The following is an 18,397-nucleotide window of genomic DNA, read 5'->3' on the forward strand; positions in this document are numbered from 1 at the left end:
TTTTCTTGGTTTGGCTTAATATAATTCTTTTTGAGTAGGAAATGATGCCGACTATTACTAAACAATGAATTCGGCGAGGTGGGACCAGTGGATGCCGACATCAACGCGGGCGCGGTCAACCTCTTACTCTCCCACCACCTCAAGCCCCCATCAACGGCTATTACATCCCCCCGTGCCCTCGATCCAACGGTCCAAATCACGTCTCTTCGCCACAACTCTCTCCCCTATACATCTCCTCGCGAGCGCTCTCTTACGCTCTCTCTCTCGACCTCGTCTCTTCTCCTTCATTGGCGGCGGCGAATCCCTCCGCCGCACCGGAACCCTAAGATGCAGCACACGGCAGCGAAGGTCGGCGGCGGCGGCGGTGAGCCCCGGCAACGTCCGCAGTGGGCGGCGGCCCCGTATTCGCCGGCGCCGGCGATGGCGATGCCGCACCAGATGATAGCGGCGCCACCGCCGCAGTTCCCGCAGCATTTTGTGCCGTTCCGCCACCCGCCGCCGCCGCCGCCGTCGCCGTCGCCGCAGCGCTACCAGGGGGCGGCGGCGGCGGCTGCGCCGGGTGGCGGGGAGGAGAATAGGGCCATCTGGGTGGGCGATCTCCATTACTGGATGGATGAGAACTACCTACATAGCTGTTTCGCCCACACCGGCGAGGTAATTATTAGGGTTTCCGATTCGTTTACCTTCTTGATGACAATGTCTTATAGTAAATCTTCATTGGAGTTTAATGAAATCATATTCTTCATATTTTGAAGTAAAAGTGTCAAAATTTTCGTTTATTTTTTTGGTTATGAAATTGGTGGTCAAGAAAGATTCATCCTTTCTATGTTAGGTGCAATTTTGGGACTAATTTTAGGTCTCAAGATGTTGCTATATATCATTTCTTCCTTTTTTCGAATTAAAGTGTCTCCTAGATTATAAATAGAAGTTGACATTTATGCAAACTATGTTGGAAGAAAATGTGTTGCAGTTTCCATTATTGGATAGAATTATAACAGATGAACCTGTCTTGGAAAAAGAAAAAAATGGAATATACCCGTTGAGCTACGGTTGTTGGGAAAGAGCTAAGACTAGTTGCAATCAAGGAATGAAACTTGCAATATCAGGACATTTTTTGGAACTTCTGTTCTAGATCTGATGAAATCCTATTTAGAAAATCAACTTCTATCTATTTAGGATGCTTTTGAATGTTCGGCTGGTGGTTGTTATGATGCTCATCAAGAATGATGAGTTTGGATTTTCAAGATCGTTATTTCTAGAAAAGTTCGTTTGGATTTTCATGAAAAAATTATTTTGGGTTTGGGCCTTTGTGGGGATGTGCATTTTATAATGAGTTTTAAATTTTTACGGTAAAAATGTATGAAGATTACTTGCACTATCAACCATTTTTATTATGTTACCCAACCTTTAAAAATTTTGTTTAGCTACCTAAATTTTCGTTTCTTTTGATTTGAGCAATTTAATGCCTCTTCTATTACAACATTCGGGCGCATCACTCGCTTTAATGGTCACATTAATTATGTGTGATACTCTGATCAAGCCCATTAAAACAAATATCGCGCCAAAATTCTGAAGTGAAAAGACAATTAAATGGCTCAACTCTTAAGGAATTGAAAGACTGGGTAGCTAAATCAAAATTTTTATCTTTTGATTTGAGCAATTTAATGCCTCTTCTATTACAACATTTGGGAGCATCACTCGCTTTAACGGTCACATTAATTATGTGTTATGCTCTAATTAAGCCCATTAAAACAAACACCGCACCAAAATCCTGAAGTGAAGGGACAATTAAATGGCTCAACTCAAAGGAATTAAAAGATTGGGTAGCAAAATCAAAATTTTAAAGGTCGGGTAGTAGAATCAAAATGCATCATAGTTCAGGTAAGTTCCATAACATTTTTACCAACTTTTATCTATAATTTTATATGAATCACTGTATACAAATTTGTGCCTAACTTAGTAATAATATTATATGTCACTTTCTTATAGTTCTTTTTACATAATCCATTATTTCGCTTCTTCATCAGATGTATAGATGCTTTCTTGACAATGAATCTACCAAAAAAATAGTAGAATTTCTCAATCATGAAAATTCTGATGTTGCTCATTTATTTATTTATATATTTAATTTTTTGAGAGTTAAAAATATTACATGGCAAGGAATGATGCACTTCTAGTTGTATAGCTACTCATTGTTGGAGGGCAACCTTTAATCTAAATTTTCTTTATGAACTAACCAGTGAACTTTTCAAAACATGTTCTTATTGAAAACGCCTATAACATATGCTCTTTCTCTCGTGTATGGTTGAGTGTGCATCACTGTACTGGAATTTTTTGCTATTACTATAATTAAACACCTTCCCCTTAATTATGTTTGCTTACATTCTCATCTCACTTGGAGACGCCTACTTAGTTTCTCTTTGTAATCACTTCTTTTAGCATTTTGTAGGTGATATCCATCAAGGTTATTCGCAATAAGCAAACTGGAATGTCAGAGGGATATGGCTTTGTAGAGTTCTATACACATGAAGCAGCTGAAAAAGCACTCCAAAGCTTTGCTGGTCATATAATGCCTAACACTGATCAGCCTTTTAGGCTGAACTGGGCATCCTTCAGCATGGGAGATAGGCGCTCTAATATTGCTTCTGATCACTCCATTTTTGTGGGGGATTTAGCTTCCGATGTCACTGATGAAACACTGCAGGAAGTTTTTGCTAGCAAGTATCCATCAGTGAAAGGTGCAAAAGTTGTCATGGATGCAAACACAGGGCGTTCAAAGGGTTACGGTTTTGTTAGGTTTGGAAACGCTGATGAGAAGGCACTAGCGATGAATGAAATGAATGGTGTATATTGCTCTAGTAGGCCTATGCGGATCGGTCCTGCGACCCCCAGAAAGTTTTCAGGTACATTTTAGAATTGTACAAAAATATTGCGTGCATGCATGTAAATTATTTATGCTTGTGAACTTCTGAATAGCTTGTTGTAGCTGTTTTTTCTTTTTTTTTTTGTAGCTGTTTTTATGCTTGTGAACTTCTGAATAGCTTGTTGTAGCTTTATTTTTTTCTTTTTTTTTTTTTTGGGTCTGCAATGGTGTTTCATTGTGTTATTTTATGCTTTATTATGCATTTTAATGTATAATCAACTACCTAATTACAATTTATAGTTTCACGTTTTGGCTCATTGTCTTTGTTATTTGGTATTACACGGTGGTTAGCATGTTAGTAGAGAGTATTATTTGTCTTTGGTTTGATGAAATGACCCTCTGGCCATTGCATTTGCACTTGGTAATGTTTCTCTTGGTATACTTTCTGATAGGTCCCCTCGTAGCTCATATGACTCAGAAATGCTATTTATAGTGGAGAAGTGAACTGACCTTCTTCCCTTGACTCTTTATAGATATGACATGTCTTAATGCAACTGAACTCTCAATTTGTGAATCTAGCACTAGTGGACTCATTGTGGCAGATTAAATGTGGTAGCCAGATGTAAGTTTCATGGAAATATATATGTTGCAACTTTGTATTATGGATTCCGATATACGTCAACTTATTTAGGATACCTTTGTTCGTAGGACTCATTTACAAGTTTTATGGTGCTCAAACTAATCGAAGAAAACAAACAAACTAGATTCTTCTTTGTGTCAGCCTAATATCTGCTATAAAATCTTTCTATTGATACCACACCCAGCTGCAGAAGGTATCTAAGCTGATTAATGCTATATGTATGGTTCCGCCTTTAGCCTAATACGAGAATGATGTCTGGTTTACTGGTCTACTATTTTCTGATATTGGTTCTTAATGATTGTAAGTTGCTATATATAAATCATTAATTGGTCGAACAAATCATTTTGCTTATAACGTAAGATTATTTTCTCTTAGTTGATTTAACTGGTGGTTGTTTGTTTAGTTTTTTAACGAGTCTTTGATCCTAGGTGGTTCTGCACCCAATGGTGCGTCAGCACAATCTGATGGAGATTCAACAAACACAACAGTGAGTGATGGTTCTTCCTCTGGAGCTGTTTGTGTATGCTTACATTTTCTGTAATTTATCTTATTGCTGGTCTAGGTATTTGTTGGAGGGCTCGACCCAAATGTCAGCGAAGAGGATCTCAGGGAAGCCTTTTCTCAGTATGGTGAGGTAGCTTCAATAAAAATCCCAGTTGGAAAACAATGTGGGTTTGTGCACTTTGTTGAGAGGTAAACCCTAATAAATCTTTGATTTTGTAAGCCTAATAGCTTGGCTTATCTATCATGCTTTTTAGTTACCAAAATAATCTTGCACATTTTAGAAATGCAACATCTTTTCCCTTTGGCAGAAAGAATGCGGAAGAAGCATTACAAGGGCTGAATGGGAAAGTTATTGGGAACCAAACGGTTCGTCTTTCATGGGGTCGTCACCCATCAAGTAAACAGGTAAGTCTTGGTAGCATTACTTGGTTCTTATCATAGGCTTAAATCTCTATATAACAATACTTCCTCCTAATAGATTATATGTTGCGAGCATTTGCAGTTTTCTTCCTTCTCATAGATTATCCGAGTAGATTTATGAAGCTTTGATGGATGCGTTAATTCTTTGATTATTTTATTTTAACTCAAAAAAATAACTGGTGTAATGGTCACGGATAAACCAAGGAGTTTGCGAATATTAAAAGTGAGTCAAAAAAGCACGATTTGTCTTTGATGGAGTTAATTGAATTTTATGTCCAGAACCTTCCTGGCTAATGGATTCGTGCCAGATTTCGATTCAGATTATTAACTTACAGTTAAAGTTGATTATGTACTATACAGTTGAAGTAAAAACACCTTTTCTTTTCCCCTAATTCATTATCTGGCTCTGTTTTCTGTAGCCGAGGGCAGATGCTGGCACTCAGTGGAACGGTATGTACTACGGAACACCATTTTACAACGGATATGGTTACGCCACACCTCCTATGCATCCGAGCATGTATCCTGCCGCATATGGGGCATATTCCATATACGGAAGTCAGCAACAGGTGAACTGAAGAGCGCCTTTTCCGAACCGGCTTAAATGAGCAGCGACAAGTAGATGGGTATTAGGTGAGTTAAATGCAGTAACTAGCTATTTATAGTAGATTATTTTTAAAACCAGCATAAGTCTCTGTTTGACTTCTTTAAGTTTTCTGTCAAATTCTTTAAAAAATTTTGATTGGATTTTGGAAGTAAGCACGGTAATTGTAAACCTGTTTACGCGTGAGCTTTTAAGTCCAACATTTGTAACGACGGTCATTAATAATGCTAGCCTACTAGAATTCATATACTAAAGTTATGAATGTTAAATTGTGCTGCAATGCACAAACAAATAAAGGCTTGTTTCTGCTATGGTTAATCTCCTCTCTTCGAAAATATAATACTAAGAAGGTACTACTTATGTGGCATCTTTGTCCTTTCACCATAATATGTGTTGGGATAAAGTGGAAAAATGGACACCTTTTGTCACATGAATGGAAAGAGAGAGCAAACTTCTGTGGGGATGCCCCTGTTTGCTTCTTTTTAATGGAATCACTCCAAAGAGAGAGGGCAAATATCATTTTAAGTTTGGATGAAAACATCAATTCATCCACATGGTGTGGACTGTGGATACTGATTGATGTTGTTCTACCGGTAACGATCGGAACATTTATTAGAGCACAATTTAGTTTTCACTTGAGCAACTACAATTTATGTAATGCAGTGTTTGGTTAGAGAATTGTTATTTGTGGAATAGTAGGGATATGCTGGATAAGAGTATTGATTCAAGTTGATATAACCATGCCATTTGGTTTGAGAAATTGCACATTTCATTATCTCATACTTATGCATAGATTTGCTATCCTTATAAATTGGGCAGTGTACTATTCCCATCTTATATATATATATATCCCTCATTAACATGCCATTTGGTTTGAGATATAACCATGCCATTTGGTTTGAGAAATTCCCATCTTAAAGTACTGTCTAAGCTAAATTGGTCTTTTTATGAAGCTTATTTATATCCTTTCTCACTAAACTAGATTGTCTCTAAACTCTCTGGACCACTAATCTGCAAACTGTTCGACTTTCAATGCTTCATCTACTTGAGCACGCGAGGTCACATTAGTGGGTCCAGATCAATCATTCGTGTCCGAACCCAATCTCACTGGTGTTTGTGGCTCGCAAATTACGATTGTGACTAGACTTATCTCCAAGACAATACCGATTATGACCATGGCTCAATTTGCTTCGTTCCTTTGTACAATTACTAATATCCGATCCAGATCCAATCGCTAGTGATGTGCCTTACACATAAAAACGGCAAATCAAATTCGTTCATATTTGTTTCTTATTCTTTTATAAAAACTAGAATTATGCCTTATGAAAGATCTTTTTTTTAACGCGTATCAGCTTAAGAATCAATTGAGTCATAAAGATTAAAGTTTAATTATAATTTAAATATAGTTTATATATATATATTATGCTCATGAATCCTATGATAATAAATGAATGTCACGTGGTTAGCACATGTGCACCCACTCATGCACATGCGCATGTGTGAGAGAGAGAAAGAGAGAGAGAGAGAGAGAGAGAGAGAGAGGAGCCAAAATGTTTGGTAGGTTTGGTAGCCTCCGTTTGGATTTTATGGAGTACCATTCTACCATTCACTCATCCTTCACGTGATACTAACAACACTTACTTTTTTTCTTCCTTTTTTTTTTTTTTTTTCTCGACCTCCCAAGAATACACCTTTTTCTTTTTTAACTTTTGATTTTGTTTCTTTTACTTCTTTTATTTCCTTTCCATTCTTTTAATTACTAATTTACTACAGTTGTTAAGTGAATGAGGATGTTAATTGTTTTGTATTCCTATTTTGGAGAAAAAAACCTTTGTCGCTTCATTTTTGCCTTTTTTTTATTGTTTAAAAGAGATCTGCGAAGATATAAGGATGTTTTCACTTCTGATTTTAGTTATATAAAAATACTTTTAAAAATGCTTATTTTCCAGAGCCAAACAAGCCAAAAATTGAAAGAGGGGTCTCCACAGAAAACTTTTTTTCTGAATTTTTTTTACTCTTTTTCGATAAACCAAACAGCCGCTTAGCTTCCATTAATAAAGATTTTGTCTATGGGTTTTACCTCAAAAAAATCAATGAGTCTTGGATTTCAGGATCTTACTTTAAATTTGATCATTTGTCTATTAATAAATTAAAAATGATAAGTATAGGACTTATGTGAATTATGGATCATTTTGATTCTAACATTTCAAAATTTTAAGTGTACTATCTAATCTTTCAATTTGTGTATTTGAATCAGTAAATGATACTAAAATCTAAATTAATTACTTACCTTCATAAATTTACAGTTATGAGAATTGTATATAATATACTAACTAAAGAAGTAAAGATAAGCAACATATTCAAATACTGTATTTGAAGTTTTATTGACGGACTCAAATTAAACGAATTGAAATTTTAAATAGTAAAATAAAAATTTAAAAAGATTTGACAATCGATTCAAAATAACTTATATTTTCAGATAAGTTCATATTTTTACCATTTAAATAGTTCTTTAAACAAAAAAGAAGGGAAAAAAAAAATGAGACCACAAAACGAGCCAATGCATGAGACAGATGCATGCATGTTTATAGTAAAGTAATGTAATTGGGACGTACAGGGCGCAGGCAATGTTTTCTCTCCAAATACAAACTAGCGAGAGCAACAGAAGATGAGTGATGCAACAATTTTTTGGGTGAACAATGCTAGCACTATAATTCAAAGTTGAATAGAATATCATAACTCAAATCAACTAATAGTCTATATTTCTATACTAATTTAAAATTTTCTATTACTAAAATCTATTTTTTTACAAAAACTTTATTGAGGTAGGATTATAATATAAAAATATGATACCGTTGGAAATCCAACGTAAGTTTTTGTTTCATGTAATTTAATATGGTATCAGAACAAGAAGTACTGAATTTGAGCTTGAGGTATCAGAGTATGAGATTTTGAATTTGAATTTCATTAGATTTCCAGCGCTGTTTAATTTTTTTTCCGCATTTAATTCAAAGCCCACGTTTTGAATCTATTAAAAAAATTTTAGTTTAAACATGAGAAAAAGTATTAAATATATATAAAAATATTATATTTTGGTAGTTTTAAGTTTTTCAAAGATAACAATTGTTGTATATAATTTAACACTAAGAGGGGAAGTGACCCAATTGTTAAGCAGTTGACGGACCTGTGGAAGAAAATTAGGCCGGAGAAGTGACCCAACTGTTAACGTTAGAAGGTGACCTAACTGTAAACGTTTTTTTTTTTTTTTTTCGCCATCCTTTGAGGCCTATGTTTGTGAAACAACCGTTGTACTCTAAAAGCTAAGAGAAACAACCGTTGTACTCTAAAAGCTACAAAAGCTACTAGCTTAGCTTTTAGAATACAACGGTTGTTTCACAAGGTATCAGAGCAGGAGGTCCTGAGTTCGAGTTACACCAGACTCCTAGCATATTAATTTTCCTCCAATTTAATTCAAGCCGACGTCATGGGCCGATTAAAAAGTCTCGAGCCCAGACGTGAGGGAGGGTGTTAAATATAAAAATGTTTAAATACCATTCTCTAACAGCTTAAACTTTTAGAGTACAACGGTTATTTCACAATGCTGCCTCACCCATATAGCTTAATTCATTTTCTAACTGAATGAAGCGGGTAGCGTGCTATCTTTCTTTCAAGAAAAAGAGGGGAGAAAAGTTTTGAATTTTTCGTGTCGCCCAAAAAATCTAGGATCGTTCTGGTAAACAATAGTCAAGAATTAAGCTTTAAGAATTGAATTTAATCGACAAGCTCACATGCAATATATGAATATAAAAAATATATATAATTCATAAATAGAATTAAATCACACGGCTCATCAAATTGTCGCGCTCACGATCAGCCCAATTCAAATTTTCCCGCCCCTACCCCAAATGGCAAAAAATTTATCTTACGTTTTAATATGTAAGCAGCTCATCATTATTTTTATTATTATTTTTAATTACCTTCTCGTTGTTCTTTTCTGCGGCATTCTGTTTTTCCTGCGTGCCATTTCATTCTGCACCGCTGCATGTTTTTAGGTTCGGGCGGTTGGTGTTTATTGGGTTGTTAAGTTTGGCAGCCTTTTTCTTTCTCTGTTCTTCTTTTTCAGAGACGCAGAGATTGTGATACAGCCATGCAGGGGGCATGCTTGTTTCACCTTAATAAGTGATAAAGGATTCAAATTTTAAATCAGAAGTATTGATCTTGCTACTGATGTTAAGTAGAATTTTCTATTAAATTTTCATGTAATTTGGATACTTCTACACCGTTGAACTTAAAAATATGCCACATCGACCGTTAAAATAGTTATTTTTTAGACCTTTTGATCGCTTAGTAAATGATGTCAAAAAAATCTAAAATTTGATTTTTAGATAGTTTCAATAGGGTAGTTCATACCTAACGGAGCCGATCGTCGAATCGAACGTCCTATCATTAAAAACAACTTACAAGCACGGGGCCTCCGGTACTTTCGAAAGTACGGAAGACGGACTATATATATATATATATATATATATTTCTAATAAAATAAATAAAAATGAGATAATTACAGCTTTAAAATTATTAACTTTTTATCAAACAAAGAGCCTTGGCAAAAGAATTTTTCTCTAAACTTTAGTTCAGTTCATTTTTATTTTAAAAATCACTAATAAGTAAACAAAGAGGCTTTAAGAGAGAGAGAGAGAGAGAGAGAGAGAGAGAGAGAGGAGAAATAAGAGATGGGTCATTTTTCCCTTTCAGTTGAGTTTTATTGCCTCTGCAAAGTTGATTTCTTTCTCGAAACTGAAGGTGGTCACAACAGGAAAAAAAAATAATAATAAATAAAAAAATCATTTGCTGGGTTTTGTGAATCCAAGTCATATTTGGTCATACACACTAACATTCTCCAAGTACGAAGCTCGGAGAATCGAAGTTTTTGTTTTCAGGTGGGTAATTGGTATCTTTCACTACTCTAAACCATGATGCTCACCAGTTTCTGTTCTTTTAAATTCTTCTTGTTTGTTAAGGAGATGGAGAAGAAGAAGAAGAAGAAGAATACAACACAAGTATCTGGAAGAGGAAAAAAGATTGATTTACAACAAGATGTATCTTCCCCTCCTCTTAAAACTAATGCATATCTCTCACAACACTAAAAGAGTTCTATTCTATGTTTTATATATTCTCTCATCTCACTGCATCTGCAGATTGATAAGCTCAAGAGGAGGCTAAGGCATGAAGAGAATGTTCACAGAGCATTGCAGAGGGCTTTTACTAGACCTTTGGGTGCTCTCCCTCGGCTCCCTCCCTATCTCCCTTCTCATGTAGCAACCAATTTCATTTACTCAATGCTCCTTTTGCAACTGTTGCAAGAGGTTTTGTTTCTGAATTTAGTGTTGTTGTTGTTTTTTGTTTCCAATGATTTAAGACGCTGGAGCTCCTCGCCGAAGTCGCCATTTTGGAGGAGGAGGTGGCCCGGCTCGAAGAGCAGGTGCTGAGTTTCCGGCAGGGCCTTTATGAAGAGGCCATCGGAGGTTTCTTCGATTCGTGCAGTGATCGGCGTTCGTGTTCGGATGCCGAGTCTGTTCGGGGATTGAAACCGCGCGCGGTTTCAGTCAGTTCTCGCTGTTCTGCGGTTGCAAAGGTCGCGAGGGGGAAAGCAGCAATAAAGAAGCAAAATTCCTGCTTGTCGATGCGCGAAGGTCGGGGTGGGAAAGAGAACCAGTTGGATACCAACTCTGCTAGATGTCACAAGCAATTAGCAGTAAAGAAAGGATCAGAATCAAACAAGTCAGTAGTGTCAGAGATGAGAGTGTCAGATGCTGATGTGAATTGGTTGGCAACACTCTCATCCCCTCTTCAGTTTAGATGCAACATTTATTCTGACTCGGGTTTTGATAGTTTTTGCTCCTATTTCAGTCAGAATTCGTCGCGGCGGATAGTAGGAGAGCTAAAAAATGTGTTTGGATGAAGAAGTTCCTCAGATAGCAAAGAAGAGGAGCTAGAATAACGACGGAAACCACTTTCGTATGCCGAAGCAAGTTTGATTCGTGCAAATTTTATCACCGATTCTTCGGTGTTTGCTTGCGGACTAAAGTGAGATCTTTGTTGAGTTTGATCTATCTGCAATCACTCGCACGAACGATCTTTCTGTTTCTCGAACTGTTCTGCGGTTACCTTCAGATATCTGATAGTCATATCCTAATGGAATGTACAGTGATCATTTGACACCGCGAGGAATATTTGGATTCAGATTATTATGAACCCTTCGCCGCGTTCCCGCTCTTCTTTAGAATACTCATTAGATTGTTGTAGTTTTCGTTTGTCCAAATGGAGATTGTTACTGCATGTCTTGCTTTTGTCTGTGCCTTTTTACGATCTTCGGTTTCTTTCCAAGTTGTATTGTAACTTTGCTCATAAGAATTGTTTTTCCTATCATCGAAAACATGTCGTTTTGTTACAAATGCTTTCAACTAAATACTGATTCTCTAAGTTATTTTATTTTCTCTGTATCTGAATCTTGACCTCTTCATACAACCTTGCTTCGTAGGTGAACTATGTAACACTATTAAAACTTGTATTATTGTCTTAATGAAGGTTAGATACTACTTACAAGAAGGATTAGGTGTGTCAGTTTCTGAGTTGTGGGATTGGTAGCAAGTTGATTTGGGAAAGGATTTGAAGTCATTGATTGAGTGGATCTATTTGCAACTACTCGGCGCGTCTAGGACAGATGCATTTAAATGCCTTGAGATGGCTCATAAGATCTGGTTTCACAGCTATTCGAGTTCTGCGCTGTAGCTTCGTATCTAGATACCTTTTTCGCCATTTAAATTCACAGAATTAAAGGGTTTTGGACACATCTAATAGGAAAAGTTGGTCGAAGTTACATTTAAGGCATGCTTGGTTCATAATTGGAAGGGAAACCAAAAATGAAATTAGGTTGCATCGAAATAAAAAATGGAATAATGAATCATCCAAAGTATTTGATTCATTATTAGAATGAAAAATGATTAAGAGAAAGGATGGTGATGAATGAAGAGAAGGGAGAGGTGTTTGTGAGAGAGAGAACTTTACTAATCCAAAAATTAAATTCGAATTTGGCTATAAATGGATTGGGTTATTCTATCCCAAAGTGGAATGAGAACTGAAATTTAATTTTTATAAAATAAACAAAAGCTATCGGAATTGAGTGAATCTCATTTCAATTCTAGAGGCCAAAGTAGGTGAACCACACAATCCTGAGCCCAAGATTACCTCATGTGGCGCCCGAAAACTAGGCTGAACCCGATTTCACAATTAGTCCACACCCTTCTGGTCTAGCTAGTCCATTTGATGCTCACTGTGGATGAGGATGTTAATGCGTTGGATTTAGGGTGGATTTTCAAAAGCCCAAACCTAAACCCGATAACCAAACCCAAAATAAGAACGGAGCCCAAACTAATCATTTCTCTTTACCATATTTCAAAATATTTTATATTAAAATCTATATTTCTAAAATACAAATTTAAATATAGCATCATATATATATATATAATCTATTCTAGTTCGGGTTGGGTACAACAAAATCAATATTCGAGTATGAAATCGTCGAGTTTTCGTTTTTCATGTGTAAAGAAAACCATATAACATTGAATAAACATGTTCCATACAAATTTGGACTCAGATAAAATTTTAGATACCTGTAATGTGGAAGCGCATAACTTGCAAGAACTTGAGTTCACTTTCACTTCCATACGAGTTTTGGATAAAATTTCGGATATTCGTAATGTGGAAACCAAGACATACATATAGTTCTTGATTTCAGGTTTGTGATATGTAGGAGAGAATTTCATGTCGGCTTTAAGTTGGACACATGATCCAAACCAGAATATAATTTAAAAATAATAAAAGTGTTAGAAAAGCAACTATCTTTTAAATCACATTTATTTTAAAATAACTAGCATTTAAAATTCAAATAATATTATAAAAAATAAAAATGGCCTTATAATTTAAACACTTGTTCGGGACGAATGGGTGCATCGAGCCAGACTAGTGGGATGAATGTTGGGTAATTTTGGAACGGATTAATTCATTGCTTTCCACCCCGAATCCATTTCGGGTTATAAATATATCTCCATTTACTACTCCGAACCCATTTTATTCGTCATCACTTATTGCCTTATTGCGAGCGAAATCTCCACCAACTATAATCTATTTGCATCCCTAATTCACCATCCATGCTCTTGAAGGTTTTTTTTTTTTTTCTTTTCGTTTTTTAGAGAGAGATAGATAGTATACTATCCGTTTCGTTTATTTTTTTTAGAAATAAATTTAGTTAGAAATATGAATAATCTACTATTCGAATTTAAAATCTTGGATACTAAAAGGTTGTAATTTTGCACTAATCCTGCGAAGAAGCAAAATCCAACCTCTCCACTCTGCGTGACCTTGATTTTCGAACCCCGTGGGCCCCACATTCACCCATCTTATTGCATATTTATTATTTAATCAACATTAAAAGGGCTCGCTTAATTAATTACTGGACCAACGTGTGTAACACACCGATATGGCTCAATGGCCACAAATTTTCCAACGCTGCATATTTAATTTTCAATACGACTAAAATAATTTTATGTCACGGTCGTGGTGTCTTGTATTTTCACTTACTGGTCCTCACGAACCTAACATGAGAATGGTCATAGGGCGTTTAAGAACACACATTAATGGTGTTGGCGAATAAGCCCTCGAATCCAATTTAGAGCATAATTAGTTAATTCGAATTCAGCAAAAATTCGATACGAATATAATACGTACAAAATTCGTTTTTAAATTTTTAAATTCGTTAAAAATTTCGGCTTAAAAAATAGATTCAATATAGAATATAAAATATAAGATAATCTATATTTAAATATAAAAATTATAAGTTTTTTTTATTCAGATTTTTAATAATTCGCGATTATTCGGCTGCTCCAAAAATTCGAGAATAATTTTTTTTTTTTTTGGTAAAAATTCGTAAACAGACCGTTTAATTTGAATTTTTAATAATTCGTAAATAATTCGTCAATAATTCACAAATTAATTAACAAAGATTGAGTTGATGGAGAGAACAGTAACATGTTGGCAGTAAAAGGAAAAGGTCGAAGAGTACGGGCTCTCTCACAACTAAAATTACGGAATAAGATATTATTGGCGTGTAAGGTATTGGGTCATATTTATTATATTTGTATTCAAACCTAATACACGAATGTCTTATATGAGAGGCATGTTCAAACATTTGGCTCGTTATGTTCACACGAGCACATTTAGAGGGCAACAATTCGGAAAGTGTGTAGTCTCAAAATAGGTGCACACTGGGGTAAAGAACTGACGATCATCGCTGTCACGTGATGGGTAATCTGGTTAGAACGTAATAGAAGAAGTTTTCAAAAATCAAAACATACGCTGGGATGTCTGTTGACGGAGATCCGAGCATTCAGAATTTGTGGAAACGTTTTGGCATTTACTCTTCTTTTTCTTTGTCTTTTTCTTTTCTTTTTTTCTTGATGTCCAGACTGTCTTAATCTATAGCCGAATTCATTTTCTAATTAAATGAAATGGTCGCATGCTATCTTTTCTTAAAAAAATATATATAGTTCTTCATATAATGTAGGGTGTGGCATATGTTGCAATTAGAAAAAAAATATGGGGACATAGAATAAGAGGATGCGCTGCTTCTACTAACATATTTTTCTAGTTTTCTTTGGGCATGTGGTGAAATGTATAATATTTTATGATAAAGTTGGAGAAATTGATCCTTTTAGTGAGCGCAATTATGTCTCGACAAGTCCTTGTACGTTGAACTTTTGGACGACTATAGACACCTTTCGAGGCTTGCTACACTTGGAAGTTAAGTATGTCGGTAGAACTCATTACATCATTCATGCAAGGGTACGTTTATTTTGTTAGGATTTTGATTAGATTTGTTGTTGTTGTAAAATTTTATTTAAATTAAATTAAATATTTAAATATATTGAAGATAAATTTAAATTTAAATATTAATTAAAATTTATTCTTTTAATTATACTAGATTTGAATACATTTTGCACTGAGCTTTATATATATATATCTCCATGTCATTTAATCTCGAGGAGTTAAAGCTTTAGAGCGAGTACGGCAAAGTAGAGAACTCAAGTGATTTTGTGGTGTCTGTACGATATGAGAGAGAAAATAAAATAGTAAAAATGGCTTAGATTGAAGCGAGAAATGAGATATGTCTATTTTTTTCTTGATCAGTAAATTTTATTTTATTCGTATTTTTTATTTTTTATTTTTTATGATTGTGCTAATATTTTGTTGAGTAGACGGATTTATGATAAAAATTTAATTTAACGTTTTCGTCGCAAAATTCCAATACAGATAGTAGAGCAACTAAGCGAGTACCCAATTCCCAACATATTTCTGGTGAACAGAACACCCAAATTGGGACTGAGATAGAACAGGCAAGTTCCGTTATTTGTGTTTATTTTAAAGCTCATGAGATCACACTGATATCCATCTTACTTCTCTACTTTTGCGCTACTTTGATATGGGCCCGAAGTTTGCGAATTCACTTAAAACTCCCGCCACACGAGCGTATCGACTGCACGAAGATTGTGTTTCGTGACGGCCAAACATGCCATAAAGTCGAGCTATTATTGCAATTGCAGGACCTACTGCACCCTAAGAAGAAGTTATTTATTCATGATCTTCCACTGTAGTAACTTCTATCTGCTCATTAGGGTTTGCTTAATCTAATAATCTTAATTACAAGGACTAAGTTAGGACTTGGAAAGGAAATTTAAATTTAAATTTAGGCTAAATTACAGTCTTAAGGTGAAAATCAAAAGTTTGAGGATCCCGTTGAAACGTGACTCAAAGTTCAGGGACCGATAGTGCAATTTACCCGACACAAATACGTATAACAGTGATAATTTGATTGTTCTAAAACAATTGATAATTTGATAATTTAATAAAAGTAATAACTTGAGACAGGCGTTATTTGGAACCTTCCAACCCCGATTAATTAATCAATTATTTTATTAACTCAACTTGATACTGACACGTGGGCCCCACAATTTAACGGTTACATCAAGCCCCCGCCCGCCAAATTTTTACATCCTTGCGTTTTACTATTTAGCCTGGTCAAATTAAGGGTAAAATTGTACGTAGAGCCCCTCCACTAAATAACGTTTTAAAAGAGTCCCTCAACTTTTTTTTTTTTACTCTATTAATTTTTTTTTCTAATTATATGTTTTCAGTCAGTAAAATTAGAAATTGTTTAAATTTAATAAATTTGAACAGAAATTTTAGGTTATCTTACTAGAATTATGTAAATAAAAAAAAAAGAAATATATGAATGTTTTAATAATGAAAATAAAAAATTATTAAATTGCACTATAGTTGAGGGGTCTTTGCTCAACTTTAACACCGTTTTCAATACTATTTTATTTTAAAATATAGATTTTTCAATTTTTTTAATATTAGGACTTGCTCAATCTTATACTTAATTGCATAAAAAAGCTTCAATTTTTTTATTTACTAAAGATAATTACAGTAATTAATTTTGAGAGAATATATAACTTTATGTAACTTAATTTTGAAAAATAAAAGCAAAAGAGTTCATCTCGAAACGGAACGTAGTTGAGGGGGTCTTCATGTTTTTGGGTACTGATTACATCAGTTTCCCCTTCCTTTTCCGTCCGACCCTCCTCCCTCCTTCGTCTAGTAATCCAATTGCTTCCATTTTAGACTCTGCTCCACCTCCCCCCCCTTCTCCCATCAAATTATATTATATATATAATAGAAGCGAGAAAGAGAGAGAGAGAGAGAGAGAGAGAGAGAGAATCTAGAGAGAGAGAGAGAGAGTCATGGAGGTGGTCGTACCCGTGCACGAGTTCCACTTGGAGAGCGAGACGACGAGCCCCTACGTGAGCGCGCCCTCGAGCCCACGCCTCTTCACGAGCCCCGCGCCCAACGACGACGACGACGACGACGACCACAACAACCCCTTCGACCTCCGATTCCACTACTGCAGCGTCCCCTCCTCCCCCACCCGCGCCGCCGCCCTCTTCGCCCACTTCTCCGCCCATGGCGGCGGCGGCGGCGGCGGCGGAGGGGAGGGCATCGTCCCCCGCCCCTCCTCCTCCTCCTTTTCTACCGCGTCCATGGTGCCCTTCGACTGGGAGGAGAAGCCCGGCACACCCAAGCCACGCTTCTCCTCGGCCGCCGGCGCCGGCGCCGACGACGACGACGACTTCGCGTTCGACTTCGAGCCCCGCGAGCCGCCGCCGGAGCTCGCCGCCGCCGACGAGCTCTTCGACCGCGGCCGCATCCGCCCCCTGAAGCCCCCGCCGCGGCTCCAGCACCTCGCCGCGGCGGACGACCGGAGCAGCGCCGCCTCCTCGCCCCGATCCCCGCGGATCAGGGCCCTGCTGTCCCCGCGCCGCCGCCGCGGGGGCCGCGGGGGCCGCGGGAGCGGCGGGGAGGAGTTCGACCCCTTCGTCGCCGCCATGGCCGAGGCCACCAAGGAGCGGGGGAGGGACCCCTCCTTCGCCCCTTCTAGAAGCCGGAGTCGGAAGGGGTCGCGATCGCTCTCCCCTCTAAGAGTCGGAGTCGGAGTCGGAGTCGTCGACCGCACCAATCCCTTCGGTAACCCCTTCGAACCAAACCCTAATTCGAACCCCTCCCCCTCTCCTCCTCCTCCTCCTCTCCCTCTCCCCAACACATCCTCCTCCTCTTCCTCCTCTTCCTCCTCCTCCTCCTCCTCCTCCTCCGCCACCACCACCAAAAAAGTAGGAAAGAGGTGGCGGCTAAGCGATCTCCTCCTCTTCCGAAGCGCCTCCGAGGGTCGAATCACCGGAAACAGAACCAAGGACCCCATCTTCAAGCACTCGCCCATGTCCCTCTTCACCTCCTCCACCGTATCCCCATCCCCATCCCCCTCGAAAGTGTCGGGGGCGAGCCATTCGATCTCCAAGTCAACGAACGGCGACGGCGGGTCAACGAACGGGGGAGAGGAGGAGGAGATGAAGCAGAAGAAGAGGGCGTCGTCGGCCGCTCCGGTTCATTTCTTTAGCTGCTTCCGGTTCAACCCGGTCGTGAACCGGTTCGCTCGCGGGTTCAGCAACTCCGCCTACACGCGCGGCCACTCAGGTTAATTAATTTGGTTTTAAGGTTTTAATAATGCTCTACAGCTATAATAAATAATTTTAAATTGTGTGTTTTCTTTTTTTCCATCGTTTTTTTTTTTTCCCGACATTTTGATTTGGGGTAATTTGTAATTATTTATAAAGTAAAGGATTTCAAAGACAGATAAAGTCGTCTGTTTCTGAATAGTATGTCGGTGATTATTTTTTGAGTTTATTCTCTGGTTTTGGATTAA

At 37.3% G+C, this 18,397-nt stretch overlaps 3 protein-coding genes across 8 annotated transcripts; all 3 read left to right on the forward strand.

Annotated features, from left to right (window-relative positions):
- Positions 231–5,346, forward strand: LOC109711746 (polyadenylate-binding protein RBP47-like). Its single transcript, XM_020234945.1, has 6 exons — positions 231–654; positions 2,450–2,903; positions 3,932–3,990; positions 4,066–4,196; positions 4,316–4,412; positions 4,847–5,346. The coding sequence occupies exons 1-6, from the start codon at positions 328–330 to the stop codon at positions 5,000–5,002; spliced, it is 1,224 nt and encodes a 407-aa protein (XP_020090534.1). The 5' UTR covers positions 231–327; the 3' UTR covers positions 5,003–5,346.
- LOC109711942 lies at positions 9,753–11,476 on the forward strand. Of its 6 annotated transcripts, none has more exons than XM_020235322.1 (4): positions 9,753–9,965; positions 10,047–10,124; positions 10,215–10,340; positions 10,445–11,476. In XM_020235322.1, exons 2-4 carry the CDS (start codon positions 10,050–10,052, stop codon positions 10,985–10,987), a joined length of 744 nt encoding a protein of 247 aa, XP_020090911.1. In that variant the 5' UTR covers positions 9,753–9,965; positions 10,047–10,049; the 3' UTR covers positions 10,988–11,476. The 6 variants fall into 6 exon arrangements, with proteins under 6 accessions (XP_020090911.1, XP_020090912.1, XP_020090913.1 ...); XM_020235323.1 differs by having other exon boundaries at positions 10,050–10,124; XM_020235324.1 differs by having other exon boundaries at positions 10,050–10,124; positions 10,224–10,340.
- LOC109712126 (uncharacterized protein DDB_G0271670-like) lies at positions 16,568–18,397 on the forward strand. Its single transcript, XM_020235550.1, has one exon. The coding sequence runs from the start codon at positions 16,884–16,886 to the stop codon at positions 18,171–18,173; it is 1,290 nt and encodes a 429-aa protein (XP_020091139.1). The 5' UTR covers positions 16,568–16,883; the 3' UTR covers positions 18,174–18,397.

This window comes from Ananas comosus, linkage group 6, assembly GCF_001540865.1.
Source record: "Ananas comosus cultivar F153 linkage group 6, ASM154086v1, whole genome shotgun sequence".
Taxonomy (NCBI): Eukaryota; Viridiplantae; Streptophyta; class Magnoliopsida; order Poales; family Bromeliaceae; genus Ananas; species Ananas comosus.